Source organism: Polistes dominula, unplaced genomic scaffold (genome assembly GCF_049000335.1).
Source record: "Polistes dominula isolate Pdom_NZ unplaced genomic scaffold, Pdom_raw_medaka contig_77, whole genome shotgun sequence".
Lineage (NCBI taxonomy): Eukaryota > Metazoa > Arthropoda > Insecta > Hymenoptera > Vespidae > Polistes > Polistes dominula.
In genome coordinates this window covers 6,001,719-6,024,618 of record NW_028301152.1, presented here as the reverse complement: position 1 = coordinate 6,024,618, position 22,900 = coordinate 6,001,719, and the positions used below count along the sequence as shown (strand labels likewise).

At 37.1% G+C, this 22,900-nt stretch overlaps 1 protein-coding gene across 16 annotated transcripts in view; it reads right to left on the bottom strand.

The window, feature by feature from the left end:
• Eph (Eph receptor tyrosine kinase) overlaps positions 1-22,900 on the bottom strand; it is a 94,055-nt gene that overhangs the window by 5,721 nt on the left and 65,434 nt on the right. For 2 of the 16 annotated variants that reach the window (XM_089178364.1, XM_089178367.1), the window contains exons 3-14: positions 12,363-12,648; positions 11,714-12,250; positions 11,464-11,624; positions 11,123-11,387; positions 10,849-11,037; positions 10,664-10,775; positions 10,463-10,533; positions 9,780-9,797; positions 9,013-9,078; positions 7,752-7,928; positions 7,200-7,669; positions 6,762-7,099 (exon numbers count right to left, since the gene is read on the bottom strand). In XM_089178364.1, the coding sequence (XP_089034490.1) occupies positions 6,762-7,099; positions 7,200-7,669; positions 7,752-7,928; positions 9,013-9,078; positions 9,780-9,797; positions 10,463-10,533; positions 10,664-10,775; positions 10,849-11,037; positions 11,123-11,387; positions 11,464-11,624; positions 11,714-12,250; positions 12,363-12,648 (2,690 nt within the window). Of the gene's footprint in view, positions 1-637; positions 4,490-6,761; positions 7,100-7,199; positions 7,670-7,751; positions 7,929-9,012; positions 9,079-9,779; positions 9,798-10,462; positions 10,534-10,663; positions 10,776-10,848; positions 11,038-11,122; positions 11,388-11,463; positions 11,625-11,713; positions 12,251-12,362; positions 12,649-22,900 lie in introns of those variants that run through there. The other 14 variants (XM_089178361.1, XM_089178365.1, XM_089178357.1 and 11 more) reach the window with 13 other exon arrangements.

Below are 22,900 nucleotides of genomic sequence, written 5' to 3'. Positions count from 1 at the left end.
GAGATTAAAGGTATCATTCGGACTTTTTTAAGGGTTGTTTAGGGTTGTACAGATAACTAATATTTTCTTTGTTTCATGTTTTTTTAAAAACTTACTATACTCGGCATTGGGGTTTTAAAACAGAGCTAGATCCCAGGATATTTCAAATGTATTCATTTTTACAAAACATATATCGTATAATAATGTATTATTATGTACTACAAATTAAAAATTGCAAAATTGTACTGGGATCTGGCCGAAAGATCGGATAGAAAGATAAAATTTACTTTTTGATTTATGTACAAGGAGTAGTAATACGTATATGTGTATGTACAAAATATTCGATAAACGAAAGGCACGCATACACGGGTAAGTTCAAAGTTAAACAGATTACAAGGAATGTTTTCGCTTGTGCTAACGCTCTCTCGAAACAATAAGTTTCGTAATCACGTTTGCAAAAGGTAAAAGACATTCTGTCGTCGTTAAAAACATTAGCGGGTTAATTGCAAGGTTCGTAGGATGTTTCTTGCTACAATTTCTAAAATAAGTTCAATTTGTTTGATTTATTTATTCTTATAAGGTTTTTAAAATAGGGGGGGGGCACGTGACATAGGGGATGATAGAATATATATATATGTATATAAAATAGAACTTACAATTAGTATCTAAACGGAAGATTCATATATTTTCTTTTATATGTACACGTTTCTACAAAAAGGCTCGAACGCGTATTATATATTACAATTATAAGGTTTTACAAAGAAGCTTTAATTACAGCATTGTTAGCGATATTACTTTTGTATTATATATTTATATACTTGAATGTCACAAAACAGGAAAGCTGTACATTATCGGTTAAGTCTGAGCCTCTTTGTAACTAAATATAGGACATACTAAAAATAATAATAATAATAATAATAGAAATAATAGTAATAATGATAATACTAATATTAATACTAATACTAATACTAATAATTACAAATAAAAAAATAATTATAATAATTATTAATAATAAAAATCATATATAGAAATAAATAATAATAATATGGAAAATTATAATAATAATAATATTAATAATAGTAATAACAATAATATTATTAATAATAATAATAATAAGAATGATAGTAATAATAGTAGTAGTGGTAGTAGTTGTAGTAACAATAATAACGCTATTGGTAGCAGTTGAAATAAGTAGTAGTAATAGTAGTAGCAGTAGTAGTAGTAGTAGTAGTAATAGTAGTAACAGTAGTAGTAACAGTAGTAGTAACAGTAGCAGTGTAGTAATAGCAGTAGTAGTAATAGAAGAAGTAGTAATAGAAGAAGTAGTAGTAGGTAGTTATAGTAGAAATGGTAATTATAATTAATTATAGTAACAATATTACTAGTAATAATGATAACAATAATGATGATACGAGAAATATGGTAAACTGAATGATAGAAATAGTCGAGCTTACAATGGATGTATACATGTGAATCGAGGGTAATGGTGCGTATGAGCAAGCAGTGCGATACGAACTAAAAGGATACAAGCATAGCAAATGCTGTCTTGTCTACGTGATAGAAATATCTGTTACGATTTCGACAAAGTGGATAAAGCAAGAAAGCTTCTTGTCCTTCTTTTTTTCAATTTTAATCTTTTTTTTTCCAGAAAATAGAACATAGAAAGCAAATCTCTTCTTTTACTTTCATCTGAAAGACAACTTGGCGAAACTTCTTTGCTTCCCCGCTTCATTCAACTTTTAAAATCTTTTTTATGCTTTTCGGCTATATAGGACCGTTCTTGATATTTTTTTACCTTTTTCTCAAATGCACGTTGGAAGATGCCGACGTGGCGGGTGGGGGTGGGGGTGGAGCACCCCGTTCCCTGATTCTGACAATTGTTAGCATTTGTTAGTGCAATAGAAATCACACTCGTGTGTGTTACTATTTGCGGTGTTTCGTGTTTCTTTTTTACTTTTACTTCTCGCGATAGTCGGTGTTATTTTTTTTATTTAATTTTTTGTGTTTTGTTGGGTCGTGTGATTTTATAATTTTTTTTTTCTTAGTCCGTTTGTGATTGCTCTCATTTGCAAGTCGCATTTTCATTTGTTGTTTCCTCTTTCCACACTTATTCAAGAGTGATCTTGCTTGTGTATCCTACATGTGTGTGTGTGTATGTGCTGTGTGCATGTGCATAATATATAATAGGACATATGTGGTTGCGTAAGCGAGAGATCAATTATTCAGGAGGAGTAAAATTCAATATTAACGCGATCAATGTTACAATTGTACGAATTCGCGCGTAATACTGTATGATAAATTGTTCTTCCATTGAAACGCGTCAGAATTTTCTTTTTTTTTTATCGTCAAGCCGATTTCGAAAATTTGATTGTCTATTTTATCATATTATTTGAAAACACGATTCTACTATACTACATTGTCGATATCACATATTATGTTGAACTTTCAAGAAGTACGCTCGTACGAAAATGTATGTAAAATTGAAGAGGGATTAAACAGGGGTTTGGAGGGAAGTGAGGAATAGAAAAAAAAATATTGCCAAGAGCAAAAGATTTACGGCGAAGGTTTATTCGTTTATGGATTATTATAGATTTTCTTCTCTGTTCTTTATCCCTTTCGTTTTTTTTATTTTTCCTAAGATGGTTGCCCATGTTTTTTCTCTTTTTTTCCTTTTAATATCTCAAGTATAAAAATACTATTCTAAAATGGTCGAACTGTTTCGCTCGTATGATAATAATATTGCTAATAAGTCTTTACGGTTTTCTTTTTACGTTAAAATCGATCACATATATAACTCATATATATATTTATACATGTAGTATGTTATATGTGTATACTCAATATTCGCATTTGTAATAATACTTTTACGTATATAATAATATGCAGTAATTACCGCTAAATATAGAATTAGAAAAAGATTGTGAAAGACTATCGTTAATCGCGCGTACACGTCGTTCTTGTTTCTTTTATCTAAGTTCGCGACATTACGTTCTACATTTAGCTATTCGTTGGTTCGATTCGTCCTCTATGTATATAAAAGCTTCTTTATATAATTTTTCTTTTCTATTTTCTTTCTTATCTTTTTTTCTCTATTTAATAATATTCTCTACTTTAACTGTAAGATAATATAAATAATGTTTTCGGACTCTTCGCGATCTCGTATGATTCAAAGTCGACGAACCCCCACTGTCACTTAAGGTGATTTGCTACAAACGTTTATCGGCAAAATTACAAATATTCTTCTATAAAATATGTCGTTCGAAGAGAAGAAAAATCGATATATATATATATTTATATTGACTACACGTGAGTACGTATATTCTGTCCTGTATGAATAATAAGACTGCGCTGTAATTTGTAGTCAAAACAATTGATGCCCGGAGCTGGAGTCGAGTTTAATCGAGGAAAAATACTCGCTCTCGAAAGGAACAAATGACTAAAACCCGTATAGAACGGTTCGCGCGAAAGAAACGTGCGGGAACGCGGAAGAGTATCACGAAAATTTTTTTTAAATTGTTCTAATTCAAAATGATTAGTATGCACGCACTATGATGTCATCGGTATTGCTCGATATGACAAGATACACATTAGCGGAAGAAGCTAAAACTGTCTAACACTTGAATGAAAAATACGATAGAATATAACACTATAATAGTAATAATAATAATAAAAATAATAATGATATTAATAATAATTATAATTATAATAATAATAATGATGAGATGATGATGATGATGATGATGATGATGATGATGATGATGATGACGATGATAATGATGATGATGGTAATAATAATAATAATAATAATAATAATAATAATAATAATAATAATAATAATAATAATAATAATAATAATAATAATAATAATAATTAATAATAGTAATAATAATAATAATAATGATAAAAAATAATAATAGTAATGATAATATAATAATAATAACTAATAATTAATAATAATAAATTTTTCATCTACAGCTCTTGATGTATATATATATATATACTATATAATCTTAGATAAAATTGACAACTATTAATCGAAAACGATGATTGTAATATAAACGTATATATATATATATATATACATAGGCTTAGGTAGGCTATAATTTTTAATATTAATTAGAATCCCTTTGGTGAATGGAAATAGATGAGAGGAAATGATTAGGATAAATAGGTAAGGGAGGACGAAAATTAACCAAAGTGAGTGAAGGGAACCCAATTAGGATATGTGAGAGGTGGTTGATGTGGCAGTGCATGTGTTGCTGCATGTGTGTGATAGTGTAGGCTACGGGCGGCTCCTGGTGGCATTACTGGAACGGCAATCGCTGACTGGGCCTGATGGGCCTGATGACCGACCACGTCTACGGGGAACGGTCCCGTTGTGGGTGCACCTGGTACCGGAGCAGCCGCCGTGGCAGCCGCCGTGGCAGCAGCCGCCGCCGCTGCTGCTGCAGCCTGGGCGGCAGCCGTATGGCTTGTGACATAGTACGGATTGTGTGCGGGCGGCCTCACGCTGTTGTTGTTGTCACGTTGCGAACGTAGTAGGTAGCGAACGTAGTGGATGGTAGTAGTAGTTGTCGTAGCAGTTCGTAGTCGGGTACCAAAGACACCACAAAACCAAAACCACAAAGAATTAGCCCAGAAAAAAAGGGTGCTAGCCTGCCGGAGAAAGATAGGTACGAAGGAGGATTTGTTGTTCTTGGGAGTTGGACAAAAATTAACAAAGGCAGATAGAGATAAATAGAAATAGAGAGAAAGGGAGAAAATGAAAAGTTAGTCCGAGAGGAATTAAGGATTTCCCATCCCTGGCCTGCGTTCAACGCGTTACACGATGCTTCTACCTTTGATCGCGTCAACGGAGATAAAGATAATTATGTTTGATATCATTCTCAGATAATGTTTATAGTTGTTAAAATAGTAACTGAAAAATAAATTTGAATTTCAGGAAATGTAGAGAAAATTTGACAAAGTCAGTTTTGAATGTGTAACGTCACGAAGAAAATAAAAATATAAAATTGAATCCTGTTAATTTGTATTTTTGCTAAATCGAAAGAATTTCAATTGACGAATACCGGAAAAATTTGTGGTTACTCTATCCCCGTTCACGTGTTCGGTAGTAAGTAATTGCAAGCTTGGTCAAAGAGGGAATAAAAGGTTTAGAAAATCGGAAATAATGGAATCTACGGAAATGATAAGCGCCAAAAGCGACAAAAGCTTTCTGAAAGCCACTGCAGTACAACACGCGCCTTTTTTCTTTTTCTTTACATATTTTTTCCTTTTTTTATTCTTTTGCTTTTTCTTTTTTTTGAGCCGTGAAAGAAAAAATACCCCGCGAAAATAATGACGTAGACGACTTTCGTCCATAAATTAATTTTCCTCCCGGCTGGCAGGTAACAACGCTGTGGAGAAACTTGACGTTTTTCATTGGAAGGTGTGGAAAGGAACGAGCGAAGAAAAGAGAATTGAAGCTATTCGAAAGACGCGCGCGCGGTAAAAAGATACTCGTGTGCAAAGCCGTGATGGTGTCACGTTCGAAAATTGTGTGTGTCAAAATGTAAGAAAAATGTGGAAGAAGTTTTTCAAACGACAACAACGACACCGACGTCAAAGACAACGACGGACGCAACGATTTTGATTAATATTACGTGACGTTAAAAAAAAAAATTTACAAAAGGTTTAAAAAGAAAAATACGATCTAGTCGCGAAAATTGAAATATTAATTTTGAAGAGATCGATTTTCTGGAAAATTGTAAAAACTTGCAGCGCCATCTCTTGTAAAGAAGTAATCATAGTATGAAAAAAAGAGAAAAAAAAAACATAAAACAAGAGAAGTTGCTAAATGAAAGGTGAGAAAAACAGTCCAGTATGTACGACCCGCTTCCAGTAATGCCAATCAGGTATTTCGAGGTATCACACGACGATGCCTCGGGCACAGAGTAATGAGACAGAAAGAAAGATAGAAAAAGAGTTATACGTATGCGCACGACATTAGTTCATTTAGCATATACACACACACACACACATATATATATATATCGTTGTTCTAACTCGTGTACGAGTGTGTGCTTTAATTGTGAGCGTTTTAACATTGTGTATAAAATGAGCGCCATATCAAAGCCCATTCTAACAGCGTATGTGGAGAGCACAGAAAAATAGAGAGCGGCGTGATGAGCTTCTTAAATGTTTTCATAAAAAAATCAAATAATCAAAAAAGATACAACGGAAAATATTTTTAGCTGACAAGAGAAAAATTAATTTATGGACACGAAGTGTGACTCGCGTGGCATGCGACATGATTTAAGTTAAACGATGACAGCCGAATGACCGGACGGAAGGAAGAGAAAATTGCAAAATTATGGACAAAGAGAGAGAGATAGAGAGCAAGAGAAATAGGTGAGAGAAGTTCTCTCTCTCTCTCTCTCTCTCTCTTATAAAAAAAAAGACTTTTTTCACGGTTCTTATAACGTCCACAAAGTTATACAATTTTATTTGTCGTTCTTCCGGCGAGTCGTTCGTTCGTACGATGAAGGCGAAAAATTATATTTGCTAGCACTGTTCGTACTACGTTTTATGTAATTATTACGCCGCACTATACATATATTGAGAATATACGTATAACATGTATATTGAGTCCCTGAGATAAAATAGTCTTCTCTGACGTACGGCTGTTTTTTTACCGAGGGTAAAAACGAGTGTCCGACGATAATTGTCAGTCGTGAATCTGACGTTAATTAATCGTTTTATCGAATTATCTTAACGCAATGTAGATTGAAGTAGATTGTTACCTGTTCTGCGCAATTTTCCTCAAAGTGTCCGGACTTCGTATGAGTTTGTCCAACGTCTGAGTGAGATTGGCGAAGGTAGGCCGATGAGTTCGTTCTTTTTGCCAACAGTCGAGCATTAATTGATAGATTGCTTCTGGACAATCCATTGGAGCTGGAAGTCTGTATCCTTTTTCGATCGACTTTATCACGTCTTGGTTAGACCAATTCCAATATGGTCTTTCACCATAAGACATGACTTCCCAGCAAACAATACCCATACTCCAGACATCGGAGGCGCTAGTAAATTTACGGAATGCTATTGCTTCTGGTGCTGTCCATCGTACTGGAATCTTACCGCCCTAATTTTAATCAACAAGATATCACGCATAATTATACGTACATAAATTATCGATACTACTAATAAAATAAAGAGTTTTCTTCTACTTTGTTTGGACGTACCCTAGTCGTATATGCACCCTCTGTCGCACTTTCAATCTCTCGGCTCAGTCCAAAATCAGCTATCTTACAAACCAAAGCAGCATTTACTAAGACATTCCTTGCCGCGAGATCACGATGCACGTAATTCATTTCAGCGAGATACTGCATACCACTGGCTATGCCACGGAGCATACCGACGAGTTGAAGCACTTGGAATTTACCGTCGTTTGCACGAAGGAAAGTGTCCAAACTTCCGTTCTCCATAAACTCAGTAATGATCATCACTGGATTGCTCTTGGTCACGACACCCTGAAGGAATATCACATTGGGGTGCTCGAATTGACCCATTATTGAGGCTTCCGTTAAAAAGTCGTTCCGTGCTTTGTCAGCAGAGCCTGGTTTTAATGTCTTTATGGCCACGTCGATTTCCGTTCTACCATCTGGTGGTAGTTTCAACTTGCCACGACAAACATCTCCGAATTCACCACCGCCTATGAAAGATAATATTGCGTTTTTAGTAGTTGCACAGATATCAAGTAACGATATAAAACGTAAAAGACAATTTTAAATTACCGATGATGGCTTCTATTGTGATGTATCCAGCGTCAATCTCTCTTGCAAATTCACGAACTGCCTGATTTGGATCTTCGTAGGTGTGAGGATCAACGTAACTCCTAGCACCAGTGCCACCTGTACCTCCAGCACCCGCTCCAGTTACTCCCACTGCAGGCGTGAACAGCGGCGTCGTCACTGCAACGTCACGAAAACAGAGTTCATTATATTAAGACGGGGGTCGGTGTGTGTGTGTATGAAATTTAAGCGGAACTCTTTCAACATTTTTTTCATCCCGTAAACACTCGCACACCTTTATTTTGTTTGATATTGCTTTTTCTTTTGCGTACGCGATTCTTCAAAATGAAATTTCATAAACTCCAAATAACAATGCAATCAAAAAACCAAACTTTCAAGATATTCGATAATTAGTTTTAATTCTTTCTAAATTGCTTTTGCAATTTTTTTGTTTATTTCTTTTTTAGTACAAAGAAACAAAACTTTTATCGAATTTAGCTCTTTTTAATGAGCAAATTCACATGCCAGAACCATAATATTGTTGCATGCCTGGACATTGAATTATTTGTCAAGTACGATGCATCCGACTCGTTAATACTATATTGGTGTTCGTCTTATCGGATGGCGGATGTTTCCGGGTCTATACTTTTAAAAAATAATCTATAGGACAGCAGAGTAAATATCGTTGGTTTTGTTTCATGTCTTTCTCTTTCTTTTTCTTCCTTTATTTCTTTCTCTCTCTCCTTTCTTTCTCTCTCTTTCTCTCTATCTCCTTTCTTCCTCTTTCTCTCTTTCCCCTTCTTTCACTCTCTTTCTCTCTTTCTACCTTTTTTCCCTCCCTCTTTCTGTAAATCGATATAAACCCAGTATACATCCGTCGTTTCTTGTAGAATGTTACAGAAAGGAGATATAATAGAGTCGGTCATCGGTGAAGAAGAGAAATAACAAAAAGGTAATCAGAACACGGTGCAATTTTGAGATATCAGAAATGATGCATGCTCTATACTTGATACACTAAATTCTATAAACGGCGAAAGGAGAAAAAAATATACTTCTGTTGGTTGGATGATAAAAGCGGAATTCTTGCGAAACTAACGTATGCATATCCCTGAGCTCAAGCCGTAATCAATATAGGTATATATATTTACGTACTTATATATGTGTAAGTATGTTGTCGCGAAGAAGAAAATAGAAAAGGATTTACGGATTTACGAGCGGTGTTTTCGATTAAGAGATTCTTTAGATTTGCTAGCAAAGCACTTACGCGACGACTTGCTCTTGTTGTTGGTATGGGTTGTCACAATCGGTGAACTGTCCATTTTGCAGTGCACTGTGAACAACACAACAACCAACACACTGATTGACAAACAGCAAAAAAAGAAAAAAGCTGCGGGTCTTGGCAATGATGACAATTCGAATGACGCGCTCGATTTTAAATTATCATTATTCTTTTAGTGTCGAAAGATAATGATTTATATGAGACGAGACTAAAACGCGAGCTACGATGATTTTCTGCAAAAACAAAATTTCTCGCAAATTTCACTTATGTTAGATTCCTCGCGAATATGCTATGAATTAACAAAAAAAAAAACGATAGAAGACAGAATACGTCAAATGATACGTAACATCAATACGATTTATTACTCATGCAAAACGTATATAATATAAAATAAAAAAAAAGAGAGAAAGAAAACGATGCAACACACATATGCAAGCAATAATGACAAATGCTCGCATACTTCCGTTTTAAATTTATGAGACGAAGCGATGAGCGTGGTCGATCGTTGATCGCTTTGTTTTTTTTTTCTTTTTTAACGAATTCAACGCGAACGGAAGTACGCGTGCAAGTCGCTTCTACGCTATTAATTACTAACATCAAAAGATGCATGAACTATGTATATATATGTATATACATATATACATATGTGTATACATATATATATACACGGGGGTGCAAGAAAACAAAATCTATACAAAAACCGAGAATCCTAAAGAAGAAAAAAAAAACTTGAGGTGTTGGAGAAGACTTACTGTAGGTCACAACTAGTCCTGTAGTAGCAGGCGATTGTGTACATTGTTTCATTGGGTTTTTTCATGGATTTTTCATGGAGGCAGGTTCGATAGATTAGGGGAATCGCACATGAAAAGAAAGAATCGAAAGAATTTGGTTAGAATAATTATTATATCGTCTACGGGCCAAATCGAATGTGAATTTTAGTCAAAAAGCGATCGTGTCTCTCACTGTACTACGTCCTCCACAAAAAAAGAAAAGATGAGGACATCGGAAGAGCCCGACTGCCTTTTCTCTTCTTGCTTCTCTTTTTTTTCTTTCTCTTGATCACGCAGTTTCTCTATCGCTCTCATTTATCTCTCACATTCTCTCTTTCACACAATATACACACATACCATACAAATATACACACACACGCGCGCACGCTTGCGTACGCGCGAAGAAAGATCATACTAAATAGAATATACTGGGTGTTTATAGTGACAAGACATTATCGTAAGGGGGTTTGTATACAAGGGGTGTTCGAAAGTGGATCTTTTCAATACTTGCTGGTTCTAAATGGGTCAGTGGTTTAAAAATGTATTAGTCACAAGACACGAGGGCGCAGTGAGACAACTATGATAGTGATAGGGGGTGTGGTAGCGATAATAAGTTTGTAAATAGAATAGAAAAGTTGGAGCCGTCTGGCGAGCGATAAACGTACCTTCGCCGTTTCTGTATTCCAAGGTGTCACAATCGCTCGGCTGTTTCTTGTTACACTCGTCTGAGGCCCTGCTGCATCGAAATTGCATTATATGAGTCGAGTCGAGTGAAGCGTATGGGTTTAAATGTAAAGGGTTTCTGTGAAGAGGTTCTTTCTTTTAAAAAAAGATGAGAAAAACGATATTTTAAGCGATTCGGTTACCTTCTCAGGAAGAGAACAGTCAAGACGATGATAATAACTAGAAGGACGACGACTGCAACGACTGCACCGGCGATAATTCTGACCTGCATATTATCATCTTCACCAACGTAATCTAAAATAATAACGTATTATGTTAAAAAACGAGTTTAATAATTTATATAATATAATATTCTACGTGTCATTACCAAGTCCCATCGCGTGAGGTGTCTTTTTGTAGATAACAGGGGTATATTCGCCCCAGCCACGTGTCGTTTTAGCTCGAACCTGAATCGCGTAATCTGTTGATGGTTTTAGGCCTTTAAACGTGGCAGAGAGATCCGAAGTTTGGATCACAGTGGCGTTAATGGCATCATCAAAACGAGGATAACACCTTACTGTAAGAATTGAAAGTTTCAATAAACATCTTTGACTTCATTGATATAAATTAGAATTTAGCAAAACACGAATTCATATAATTACCTTCGTATCTTTCGACGTGATCGCTGTCTCCACCTACTTCTGTAACCGGTGCATCCCAACTAATGCTCAGTTCAGAACTTTTGACGCTCGTGATTCTAACATTGCTCACTAAACTTGGTACGCTCGCTTCTGTAGTGACCGTGATGTCCACGTATTCCGACTTTCCAGCTTGAGCAGACACTCCATTTTCGGCGAACACTTGGAAACGGTAAGTCGTTACGGCATTTAGGCCTGTAATCGTGATCTTCGTATCGTTGAAAATCTCCTGTTATGACAAACATATGTTATAGAGTAAAAAAATGTCATGAGAATTGAAAGTTTCAATTACGTTATTGGCTTACCGTGTTGGGTATGTATTTAACACCCATACTGCATGCATCGCAAACGACTCTATAAGTTGTGTCGGTTCTACCACCAAGTTTGTGCGGTGCATTCCACGAAAGAATCACCGTCGATTGGTCCACGAAATTGACGGTTAGGTTCTGAGGCGCCGACGGTGGTTCTGGCAGATAGGAAGAAAAAATGGTTATAAAATAAAAACAGTAAAAGGATATCCAATAGATTAGATTCCAATTAGAGAGGAAAACTTACGTGTACAGGGCATAATCTTGGGATCGTCCACGGCTCTGTAATAATCGGTATCACACCGACACTCGGTGATAGCGTACTCGGTGGATTTACTATGATTGGGACACTCCTCGCAGCTGTGAGGTCCAGCCTCGTGCTTAAATCTACCGATCGGGCACTGAATGCATTGCTGTTGTTCAACATCCGCTTGGTAGCCAGGTTTGCAATGACATCCACCACTTGGTAGATACCATTTACCATCACCCTTGCAGAGGAATGTCGGTGTTTCGATTTTAATGGCATTTTCTACGCAGGTGCCGATTGTTTGTTCGACCACGGCAACTTCGCGGCCGGTCGGTGTCGCCGGATAATGAGCAAAGTTCACCGAAATCTCCGGACAACTTATGTAATAAACCTTTATAGCAAGAAGTGAGATGCAGGCACCTTGATCACGAAAAGCAAAATATATGCCTTTTTTCGTCACTGGTACGGATTTTATTTCAGTGTTAATCACCACTTCCGTATTTGTGTTGAATCTACCCTCGCCAGCTGCTATGCGTCCTGAAATGTTTCAATAATATCATATTATCTTATTTCTATTGATGAGAAATGGAAATTAATATTATTTTACGGATATTATATAAAAAGAATCATGCATTTCTCTAAAACTTACCGATGAGTTTATAACTCTCCGGCTCCCATGGAGGTGGCTCTTTCGTAGCGGCGTCAAACTCATAGTAGAGAAGACTGAAAGTCTCCTTGCAGCTAAGAGCATGTCCAGGGAACAACGAGCAGTCTCGTGTCGTGAATTTGATTTCTATGTACATGCGATTCGCCGGACCCCTCTCGATAAACGGTGTCCAGAGCCAATTGTTCACGTTGTTGTAAGCGACGTCGCAGACGACGTAACTCCGCCAATTGATGCCCTTGTCGAAGTTTGTGAACGACTCTTCCACCCACTGCAAGTAACGAATGAAAGTGTCCTTAATTATCGAACTCCGTTCTCCGATGTAAACAACTTCTATCTAATTGCGTGGAGTACCACATTGGTGGTACTCCCTCCCTCTTAGCCTCCCAATGACGGGTTAAGGACGCGCGACGGAAGGTACGGAGACCTCTTCTCGTTGACTATTTTTGGAGCGAGACCTCGCAATCACGAAATCATCAAACGAATCAGACCGTATTAAGTCCTTAGGGAACTTCGTTTTCGACTCCTACGACTTCCCACCTCTCATTTTGGTTTGTTTGGTTCTTTTTCGCTATCCGTTTGCGCTCCGTACGTAGTAGTACTATTTCGTTGAGTGCAAATTTACATCGAGCAAACAGTAAATCACGTTCGTACTTGTATACGAGAAATTCGTAAACTCATTTCAAATACTCCTATGCATGCAATTTCATTGAAAAGTTGAGCGTTCAAATTTGACGCGTCCACTAACAATTAATTGCAAGCAGCTTGTTTCCGTTCATTTCGATCGATTATCACGACTCGATAAAACGACTCTCTCTCATTCTCGAGAGTACACGAAACAATAATGCAATCACCCCCCTGTGCTTGAAAAAAAAAGAAAAAGAAAAATAGGATTTACAATGGACTATCGGAAAACGGGGCCATGGAGAAGGGGAAGCGTTGCCACGGTACAAGTGAACGTAGGTAATGTGTAGTAGTACATATAACTTCCATTGACGTTGCGGAAGAACAACGAATCGGCTTCTTTTCTCAAAGGAGGACGCAGAACTCTTGGTCGTTTCTAGCATATGCTTTTAAATACACGATAGAGAAATGTTTTCAACGGATTTTTCACCTCACATATATATATACGTATGAACATTAAAGGGTGACCTATTTTTTCTGCGCGAAGTGGTAAGAAGAGTAAAAGGAAGATTAGAAAGCAAGAAAAAGAAAGAAAATAAGAGAGATATAGAGATAGAGAAAGAGAAAGGGAGAGAGTGAGTTTATTTCAATCGCGTCCTATCGAATATTTTCAAGACGATACTAAAAATGTATTTACAAGAACGCGTAGGTTTTTCACGCGTAAACATAAGCAAGGTTTACCCTTCGAAGGAACACAAGTCAGCATCGAGTGAAATCAGCTTTTCTCGAATCCTCGGATTCCCCGAGGCGTATCCCGCGCAAAACGGGTTTTACGGTCGCTTTGCGGAAGAGGCTACGAGTTCTCGTAGTCAGCAAACGGGCTTCTTCTTGTCTTGTCTTTGAAAGAAGGTAAGGGGAAAGTCTTTGGCTCGGGGACTACCGCAGTTGGGATCTTGTCTCAGATTCGAGGATCAAGCTTCGTCGATTTAGATACATATACGATTGCATTTATACATGTATATATATATATGTGTGTATGTATATGGATATACTTACATACACACATATATCTATAGGTAGTATCCTAGACTTTGCTCGAGGGCTCGGCTCGCTTCGATATCCTGTGTGTATCCTTGATCCTTCCCTCTCCTTAGTGAGAGAAAGAGAGAAGATAGGTCGTCGACTTGCGACAAACAGACCGCAAGGAATTACCGGCGCGCGTTACCATTAGTTTTATTGCCTCCCTTGACTCGAGCTCGTCCCGAGAGAGACCGCAAAAAGTTCCGGCCCGAGCAAGAAGGATCCATCCTCCTTGCTCGTCGTCTTCGTCGCTGTCATTGTCGTCCTACTACTCTTCTCTCGTCATCTCCTTCGATACGCTACATGCTCCAAAGAGAGAGAGAGAGAGAGAGAGAGAGAGAGAGAGAGAGAGAGAGAGAGAAATGAGAGACAAAAGGGAAAGGAAAGATAGCGAATCGAGCAGGCCAGGGTTCCCTCCTTCCTCCCCTACCGAAGATTTCCTCTCGCGAATGTCTTTCCGGCAGGGAGGTCGTAATAAATTCCTTCTATGGTTCCACGCTTACGTGAAGAAATTATTGCGGAGTCCATGAGAGAAAAAGAAGGAGTAGAAAAAAGAGATGATGCTTCTTTTTGACTATTATCTCTTTCCCTTTCTTTCTTTCTTATACTTCCATTTGTTGTTTTTTTTCTTTTCTCCTTTTTATTTAGGATATGGAAAAACGAGAAGAAGAGAAATGAGATCCCTGTGTGCCAGAATGCTGTATTATTCCGTAACGACTTTCTTTGTGCCTTCTTACTGCTTCACGACGATAACGAAACGTTTCTACGTTCGTTCGTGAGGAATAGTCTCTATTCGAAGTCATCTTCAAGCTCCAACGGGTTTAAGAAAATCTTTCACGGATCGTGAAGAATCCTTCCCTTGCAAATCATTCTCTTTCTCTTTCCTTTATCTTTTCTTTCTATAAGATTACATTTTCATCGCCATCATCATTGCATCTTGATAAACGTTTAACACGCCTTTGGCCGATCTTCCATTTTTGCTTTTCATGAATCTCTTTTCTTGGTTAATATTGTAGATTTAAATTGTCGATTTAGAACAAAGGCAATAAGCCGCAGCTGTATTGTTCTTTCTTAATACAAGAGGGAAAGAAAAAGAGAGAGAGAGAGAGAGAGAGAGAGAGAGAGAGAGAGAGGAGAGATCGTGAATAAAAAGAAAGATCGAGAAGGACTATCGGATTTTATTATCATCCGACACGTTAGATCCTTTTATGGAGTTCGCGAGAGAAAATTGGGATGAAAGAGAAGGGAAGAGACAAATCTTGTTTAATTCAAGGTTAACAAAACTTTTGAAAAATATGAAGAAGAAATGGAGAGAGAGAAAAAAAGGACGACGTCGAATGGAAAGAACAAAAAAAAAATATAAGGAAAAGGTTGCTTCGATAACAATGACTGGTAGGTGAAAATTTTCATCTTTCCCTCTTTTCCTTGAATCACGCAAACTGCGTCTAAGTATGCGCTTAGAGGTATTATCTTAAAAGAGGAAGATTCAAAAAGCTCGAAAAAAAGAAAGAGGAAAAGATAAAGAGAGAGCGAATAGTTAAGGATGGAAGAAAAAGAATTCTCTAGCCCATTTTCTACCCTCTCTCTCTCTCTCTTTCTGTCCCCCCTCTCATCGTAATATTGCCACCATAATCGCAATTCCGATGGTGTAGCCGCTCCTATTGGAGTGTGGAGGGTAGAGAAAGTACGGGAAGACTACGTGGAGGCTGTGTCTGGGGTGGACGAACTTTTAGTCTACTGGAGGGGTTCGTGGATCTTAATATATATTGAGCTCTCGTGCACTCCACCCCTTACGTCCTTGGGGCTTGCTGTTGGTAGTAGTAGTAGTGCCACCCTCTCTCTTTCTCAACCCAACTCACTTCCTTCATCACCAACAGCGTTGCACCGGCAGGCACGTAGATTCTCTTCGTCGAGGTAGGTATTACGTGCGTGTTCGCTACAGGTCGTTCCATAACGAACCCCGGAGACAGGTGCTGACTGGAAGTGGAAGCATGGAAGATTAATACCCGCTCTTAATTCACCACGGAGCTTCTACGTTCTTGCTTTCGACTTTTCTCGCCTCGTGATCTCTTTTTTCTCTTTCTCTCTTTCTCTCTTTCTCTCTCTCTCTCTCTCTCTCTCTCTCTCTCTCTCTCTCTCTCTCTCTTTATAAATATATATATATATATATATATATATATATTTCTATTTTTCTCTATTTCTCTCTCTCTTTCTCCCTATTTCTCTTTAGACGTACAACTTATTTCGAAGTTGTTATTGCCCAGGGAGTCTCAAGCGTGTTATGTAATAACAATAGCATTGTTACTTTTTTGGAGGAAATCATGAGATACTTTGCTTAGTTTCTTTACTTATTTCCTTCGCAGGAACGACATGAGAATCATCCCTTAGAAAATCGTGCAAAATTGTATGTACCAGGTGAGTAAAGTATAATGAGTTATACGAGTTATACACATATTAAACCGAAGATCATTCCGAATTATTTTAGAGAAACGACATAATTATAGAAAATGATTCGTAACGAGTTACGTCAGTCTATAAGTCAGTCAGTCTGTATTTTCTTCTCGATAGGATCGCTTTTGTTCAACGAAGAAGTCTTTTTTTCTGTCTCTCTTTATTTTTTCTTTTCTACCTATGAAAAATGGTTCACAGAAGACAAACTTGACGTTTTCATAGGACTCGTCTCACCACGTTAGAAGCCGAGACTTGTTGGAAGAGACAACAAAAAAAAGAAAAAAAAAAGAAAAGCGTCGGTTTATCGCCTGGAGAGGAGGGATTTCTAGCGCGAGATCGGAGTAATTCGAAGAGAATAGAACGTGGCAGAAGAGAATGGAAGGTTGTTTTGAAGCGGCTGGTAGTCGAGCGCGTCAGACACGCGGCTCGGAGGGTGCACATCACGCACGAGCAAGTGCACATATGCGAGGGTAACTCTCGCAACCCTCCACCTTCTATTCTTTCCTTTCCTATCTCTTTCTATCTCTAGGCTGTTGGATAGGAAGGGATGCATCGACGCCGTTCGTCGATCGAAAACTTTGTGTAGCCGTTTATTTGGCATCCCACCTTCCTACTACCATTCCTCATTCAACAAATAATCTATTATATATATACAACTATACGATATAATTACATTTATGTGTACGTGTACGTGTTTATGTACTTCTACATAAGTAGATATATATATATGATATTATTTCCTTAGGAAGAATTCAAGATCGAGGAAATGGCATTTAAGGAGAATTTCCTTGGTTTTCAGGCGTTAACTGAGATTCTTTTTCGCGCGGGTAAACGCGAGTTACGAGAAATCGTTGCCAAGCTCGAATGATCGAGGGTGAGATGATAAGAGACGCACGTCGAATCGTCCCTTGAACAACACCAAATCCAGGGGTTGGTGGTGGTGGTGATTCCTATAAGAAGACCATCGCGTGCGCGTTCGTCTGAGAATTTATTTCGGGATTATTCGAGTGAGAAAGAGAGAAAGAAAACGAGAATGAAGTAAGAAAAAGACATCTCTTTTTCTTTTCCCTTTCTTTCTTTCTTTCTCTTTATCTATTTCTTTCTAACGAAAAACGGGAAGGAAAAATCGTTTGGTTCGTGGGGAACAGCGAAAAAGCAATTTCCACAGGGCGACCAGATTTATGATCATAAGATCGACTCCGTTGAGAGATCAAGGAAAATTCGAATTTGACACGTGGCTTGATACGAAAGACGCGACGTTTTTATTCTTTACTTGTCATAGTCTTTCACGTGATATGATTTTTCGATATCAAACTTTTATATAGATCTTTGTTTCGTTTCAATATTATCTTTTTTTCTCATATCTTCGAAATATCTTTTGAATTAAAATCAACTGCAATAATATTGTATGAAATGATCAATCTTTAACATTATAAATAAATATAAAAAATCATTTGTTTACAATTTTTACATTCTTGTCAAATATACAATAAATGTATATTTATCTGGACGAAGTAGTAAATAAAGATAGACGGATTTTTAACGATTCTTCAAACAATCGAAACATTGTAGTACCTATACAAATGTGAGATGAATATTGTACGTTTTTTACGTTTATACTGAAATATTCGCTAAAAACTCAGAAGAATAGAACGAAAAGTAAGAGAGTTCTTCCATTCGAGGTGCCATAGTGAAAACGAGCTGTAGCCGTTTTGTACTCTCATCGGTGCTATGCTCATTGTTCTTGCTCATTCGATATTCATCGTTGTTTAAGGTTGAAAAGATATGACACGCTTCAAAAAGTTCTTCATCCTCTTCTACTTTTTTTCCTTTTTTTTTACCTTCATTTTCTTCGTTTCTATTCGTAAATACGATCGTGATTTTTTGTTAAGAGCGAAAAGTTATTTTTTCGTGATAAGATCGTTTACCCAAATGATTCACTGCTTTGTTCGCTTTTTATTAACATTGCACGATTTATCTTAATCGTTGCTTTTGCGCTTTGTATATGCTCAATGATGACGACTACTCTGTTGAATGTTATTTTTTTCTTATTGCAGATAAATAGTAACAGTTACCGTATGTACAATGATGAATCACATTCATATGTTTCACCAATTACATTTTTAGATGATAAACTAAACATCGTATACGTTTTGTGCTTGGATTTTATAAAATTCTTTCATTGTTTCTAATAAATTTTCTTTTAGATCATTTTTACGTTCTGTTGTTAAAATTTTAGTTCTCTATTTCCTTTTAAAAGTTTTATTTACAAATAGACTAGAAAGAATGTCATGTCGAGTTAAGAATTCTTTCGGGATCAGTTGAAATCTCGAGAGTATTTTCAGATTCGAAAATATCGGGATTTCCAACAATTTGGAGAACCAGAATCACATTTCTGGACTAACTTTGTTGAATACACTTTTGGATTTGGGTTTTTATTTTTGCGGCATTTTCGAATCTCGTTATATAATATACTCTCGTTTATTTCTGTTAAATAAAAAAATGAACTCTCGGTTAAATAATCGATACCATAAAAATCACGAGAAAAATAGACACGAATTTATATTCATAAAATAAAGAACGAATGGAAAGTTATCAATTCCTAAATGCTAAAGAATAATACATTGGCATGTATTACAGATCGAATATATGCACGGCGAACGACCGAGCTCGTTGAAAACTCATTGTCGATAATCCGATGTATGTATATGATTTACAGATACATACAAAAGTTCATAACGAGGCTAACCACCGTCGCAATATTTCGAGCGTAGATTTGCGCGTCATCGGTGTCGCGTGTCAGGGAAGGAGGGTCGAACTTGCCAATGACCATCATATTCCAACGAAACAGCTCGTCACACCGTAACGAAGAGGGCAGAACGCACAATGCATTATTGGGGGGTTGGTTCATACGAACACGACGATTTAGATTTTGCCTTTGGAGTTGCCGTCATAACGAACGCGATGAAAGGACCACCTTTTTTTAACCGAATTAGGATTAGAGATTTATATTAAGCTAACGAGAAAGAGAATATAAAATATTCGTTTACTTTTTCAAATAAATTCCAATTTATTTTTATTATAATTCTTTAAATGACGCGAAAGATTTTATTCGATTTGACGAACGATTTATTCTCTCTAATTTATTTCTCTCGTACTTTTAGACACATATGATTTAAATTATAAACTGTAATTGTTTTTCGCTTAATCGATAATAATCATTTTTGATTAGATTTATCATACATTTAATTTTTTTTACATATATTTTTTTTATTTTTTAATAAAACATTCCAATATGACGTAACATATTAATAGTATTTATGCTGATCTTTAAGAAATATCAAATTTTTCATAACTTTATTTTATTTTCAAATATGAGTTGCCTTTTTTTTTTAACATACAAAATAAACGGTAATGTATCCAATAACACTATCAACGAGAAGCACGTTCGTTCCTAGAAAAGGTAACAGGAGGCGTCGAGCAAAAACAGCAGCCAACCACAGCAGCCATGCTACTCGTATTTTGCCTGAGGTACCTTTCATTCGTGCGTAACGCCAAATCCGTATTATTCAGGAGTTTCTACACAGAGGATAGAGATAGAAAGACACATACACACATACACACACAGAAAGAGAGAGAGTTGACAGTGGCTCGATACGCATGACATCGTAGATCCTTTTTTGTTGGGATGACGGGTGAACGTGATGGCGTATGGTAGTGGTTAGGATTGGGGAAGGGGTTGTGCTCGTCATCGGTGCCGCAGTCGGAACGGCGTATAATTAGCGTGACTTAATTACACGAAGCGTAGGCAATTCGAGTCGCAGCAATGCCAGTTGGCCGCGTCTGTCGCAATATTAGAAGCAAACAGGGCGCGAGACGACGATTGGTCGCGTGTCAGGAGCGTAATGCGAATACCAATCGACCAAACCGATTGTCCCTTTGATTTTACCCCCTAAATCGTTCGACCGAATTAGTTACGGATGAGACTGAGACGAACTGTAGGTGTCACTGATCTCTCTATGCCACGTTTTTTTTCTTTTATTCTATTCTTTTTGATGCACCCTCTAACGTAAAGGAAATATTGGACTTATGCTAATTTCTTTTTCCAAACGTTCCCTTCTCAATGAAAGCTTCCAGTACTTAAAAAAAATGATGTTACAAAGAAAAATGAAATAACTCGTGAAATATAAGAATTACGTTTTTTCTTTTTTTTTCAAGTAATTATAATACGAAAACAATCTATCTTTCACTTAATATTATTTTTGTATAAATAAATGTTAACGAACAAAAGAATTACTTCGTAATTCGTAAATTAAAATTTAAAGCTCGTATTTTAAACATCAATAATTATTAATTATTAAATATTTGTGAAAACCAATATAACAATAGATTGTTTTAGATCTTAACTCAGAAATGAAGATGTTCTTTGTACCAGTATCCCGTCAAAAGAAGAGAAACGATCGGAGTTTATAGAATCGTGAAGAATTAGCCGGAGGGTAAAGTGTACGTTGGGGTTGGTTTTAATATCGAAGAGGACTCGACCGTCAGGGTCCTCGACGCACGCCCCTGGACCTGTCAGTTTGACGTATCGCAGTCGCAGGAATCCATTATATAGTCAATTACTCTTCGTGATAGGAAACGCACACGGTCGCGCCATCACTGACGCCCTGTGTGATGCATGCGTGAGCGCATGCGCGTTACCCAAAGCTTTGCGCAGGGGGATGAAGCTCGGATTAAGGGTAGCACGTTTTGTTCCGAGCTGATCGTTTCAATAACCAGCTGCAACGATGATGCTTCTGCTTACGTAATTAATAATCAACAATAATGCACAAAATTGTTAAGCGTCTGAATTGAAATAGATAAAACTGTTCTTTTTTTTTGTTTTAATTTTTTTTACAAACCTACGCTAGTTTCGTAAACGAAAGAAAGAGTCAAAATAGAAGGGATTGAAAGTTAGCTACGATCGAAGTGCTACGCACTGATGAGCACGACGATGTTTCGATAACGATCAAGTCCTCCTCGATGTACAATTCTAGTAATAATGGCGGTCCAGATGGTACCTAATGCAATATTACCGATTTCCGGACAGTTTTTTAACTCTTTTTAATGTGCTTATATATATCCTTATTTCGAAAACTCTTCTAACTCCAATAAAAGTTTCTATTTCGTATTTCTTAGAAAAGTGAAGGAAGTAATCTCGGAAAGCACGTTTTTTTAAATTCTGACTTTCTTAACAAATCATATAGTTAGTTAGGTAGATACGTAGAGGAATACTTGTAGAGGCATGATATTACGGTCATAAACCTTACTTCAAAATGAAACAATCCTCTTCCTTGCTCATAAATACATAGAATTCGTATGCCGAGTGCGCAGGATGTAAGTCGTAAAAAAAAGCTGAGAAAAGGGAGAATAAAGGGAAAAAAGGGAAGTCCTGCATGAAGAAAAGGAAGGAAGAAGAAGAAGAAGAAGAAAAGGTAAAGGATGAGGAAGAAGAAGAGTGGGAGCAGGAGAAGGAGGAGGAAGAGGAGGAGGAGTTGTGCTGGCAAACTCGGAATGGCATCCATTTTCTCGACCGGAGAAATTGAGTTTCCGAGTTCGTTTTCTCCCGAGGGGGTTTTCGTGGCTCGTTCAAAACTGAAGGAACGTTGGTCTCGTACTTGTGGACTTTATCGCGGTAATGAAACAGTGTTTATGATAATCCAACAATGGAACAATGTCGATAACGAGGCGAGTCGCGGGAGATGAAAAACGAGACTCACAATGTACGGCATTGGACGATCGCCTTCGACCTCCGAGAATATATATATATATATATATAAAGAAATGTATACACGCACACACACATAAATACGCGCATAGAAATGAATACGAAAGAGGGAGAGATAGTTCGTCTTTTTTATCTCGAATAAGACTCTTCTTCTTTTTCCCTTTTGGGTAACTTGGTGCGAATCTTAATTACGAATTTTCCGAAGATATTCCTCCTGCTTCGCCCCTTGATCGTTGCTTCTTTAACGTAGGAGAATAAGAGGAGGGGGTGTCTCCTTGTTCTTTAAGGGAGAAAATAAAAAAATATCTATCCTCGGGGCTACTCGATCGACGATTCGATAAGGTGCGAAACAAAGGCTGCTTCGCGAACCTTCCTACGATATTCACGAATATCAATTCGCGCGTCATGAATATTCTCTCTTCGTTGGTTTCCATTGTTAAAACTTTGACTTCGAATGGGAGGTTTCTTTCTTTTTTATTATTCAATAAGTTTCAAGTCATCGAGTGAAAGAGAGAGAGAGAGAGAGAGAGAGAGAAAAAAGAAAGGTATGGATTTTATACGAGTATAAGTATGAAGTTTCAAGTAGCATTGCACAATTCAG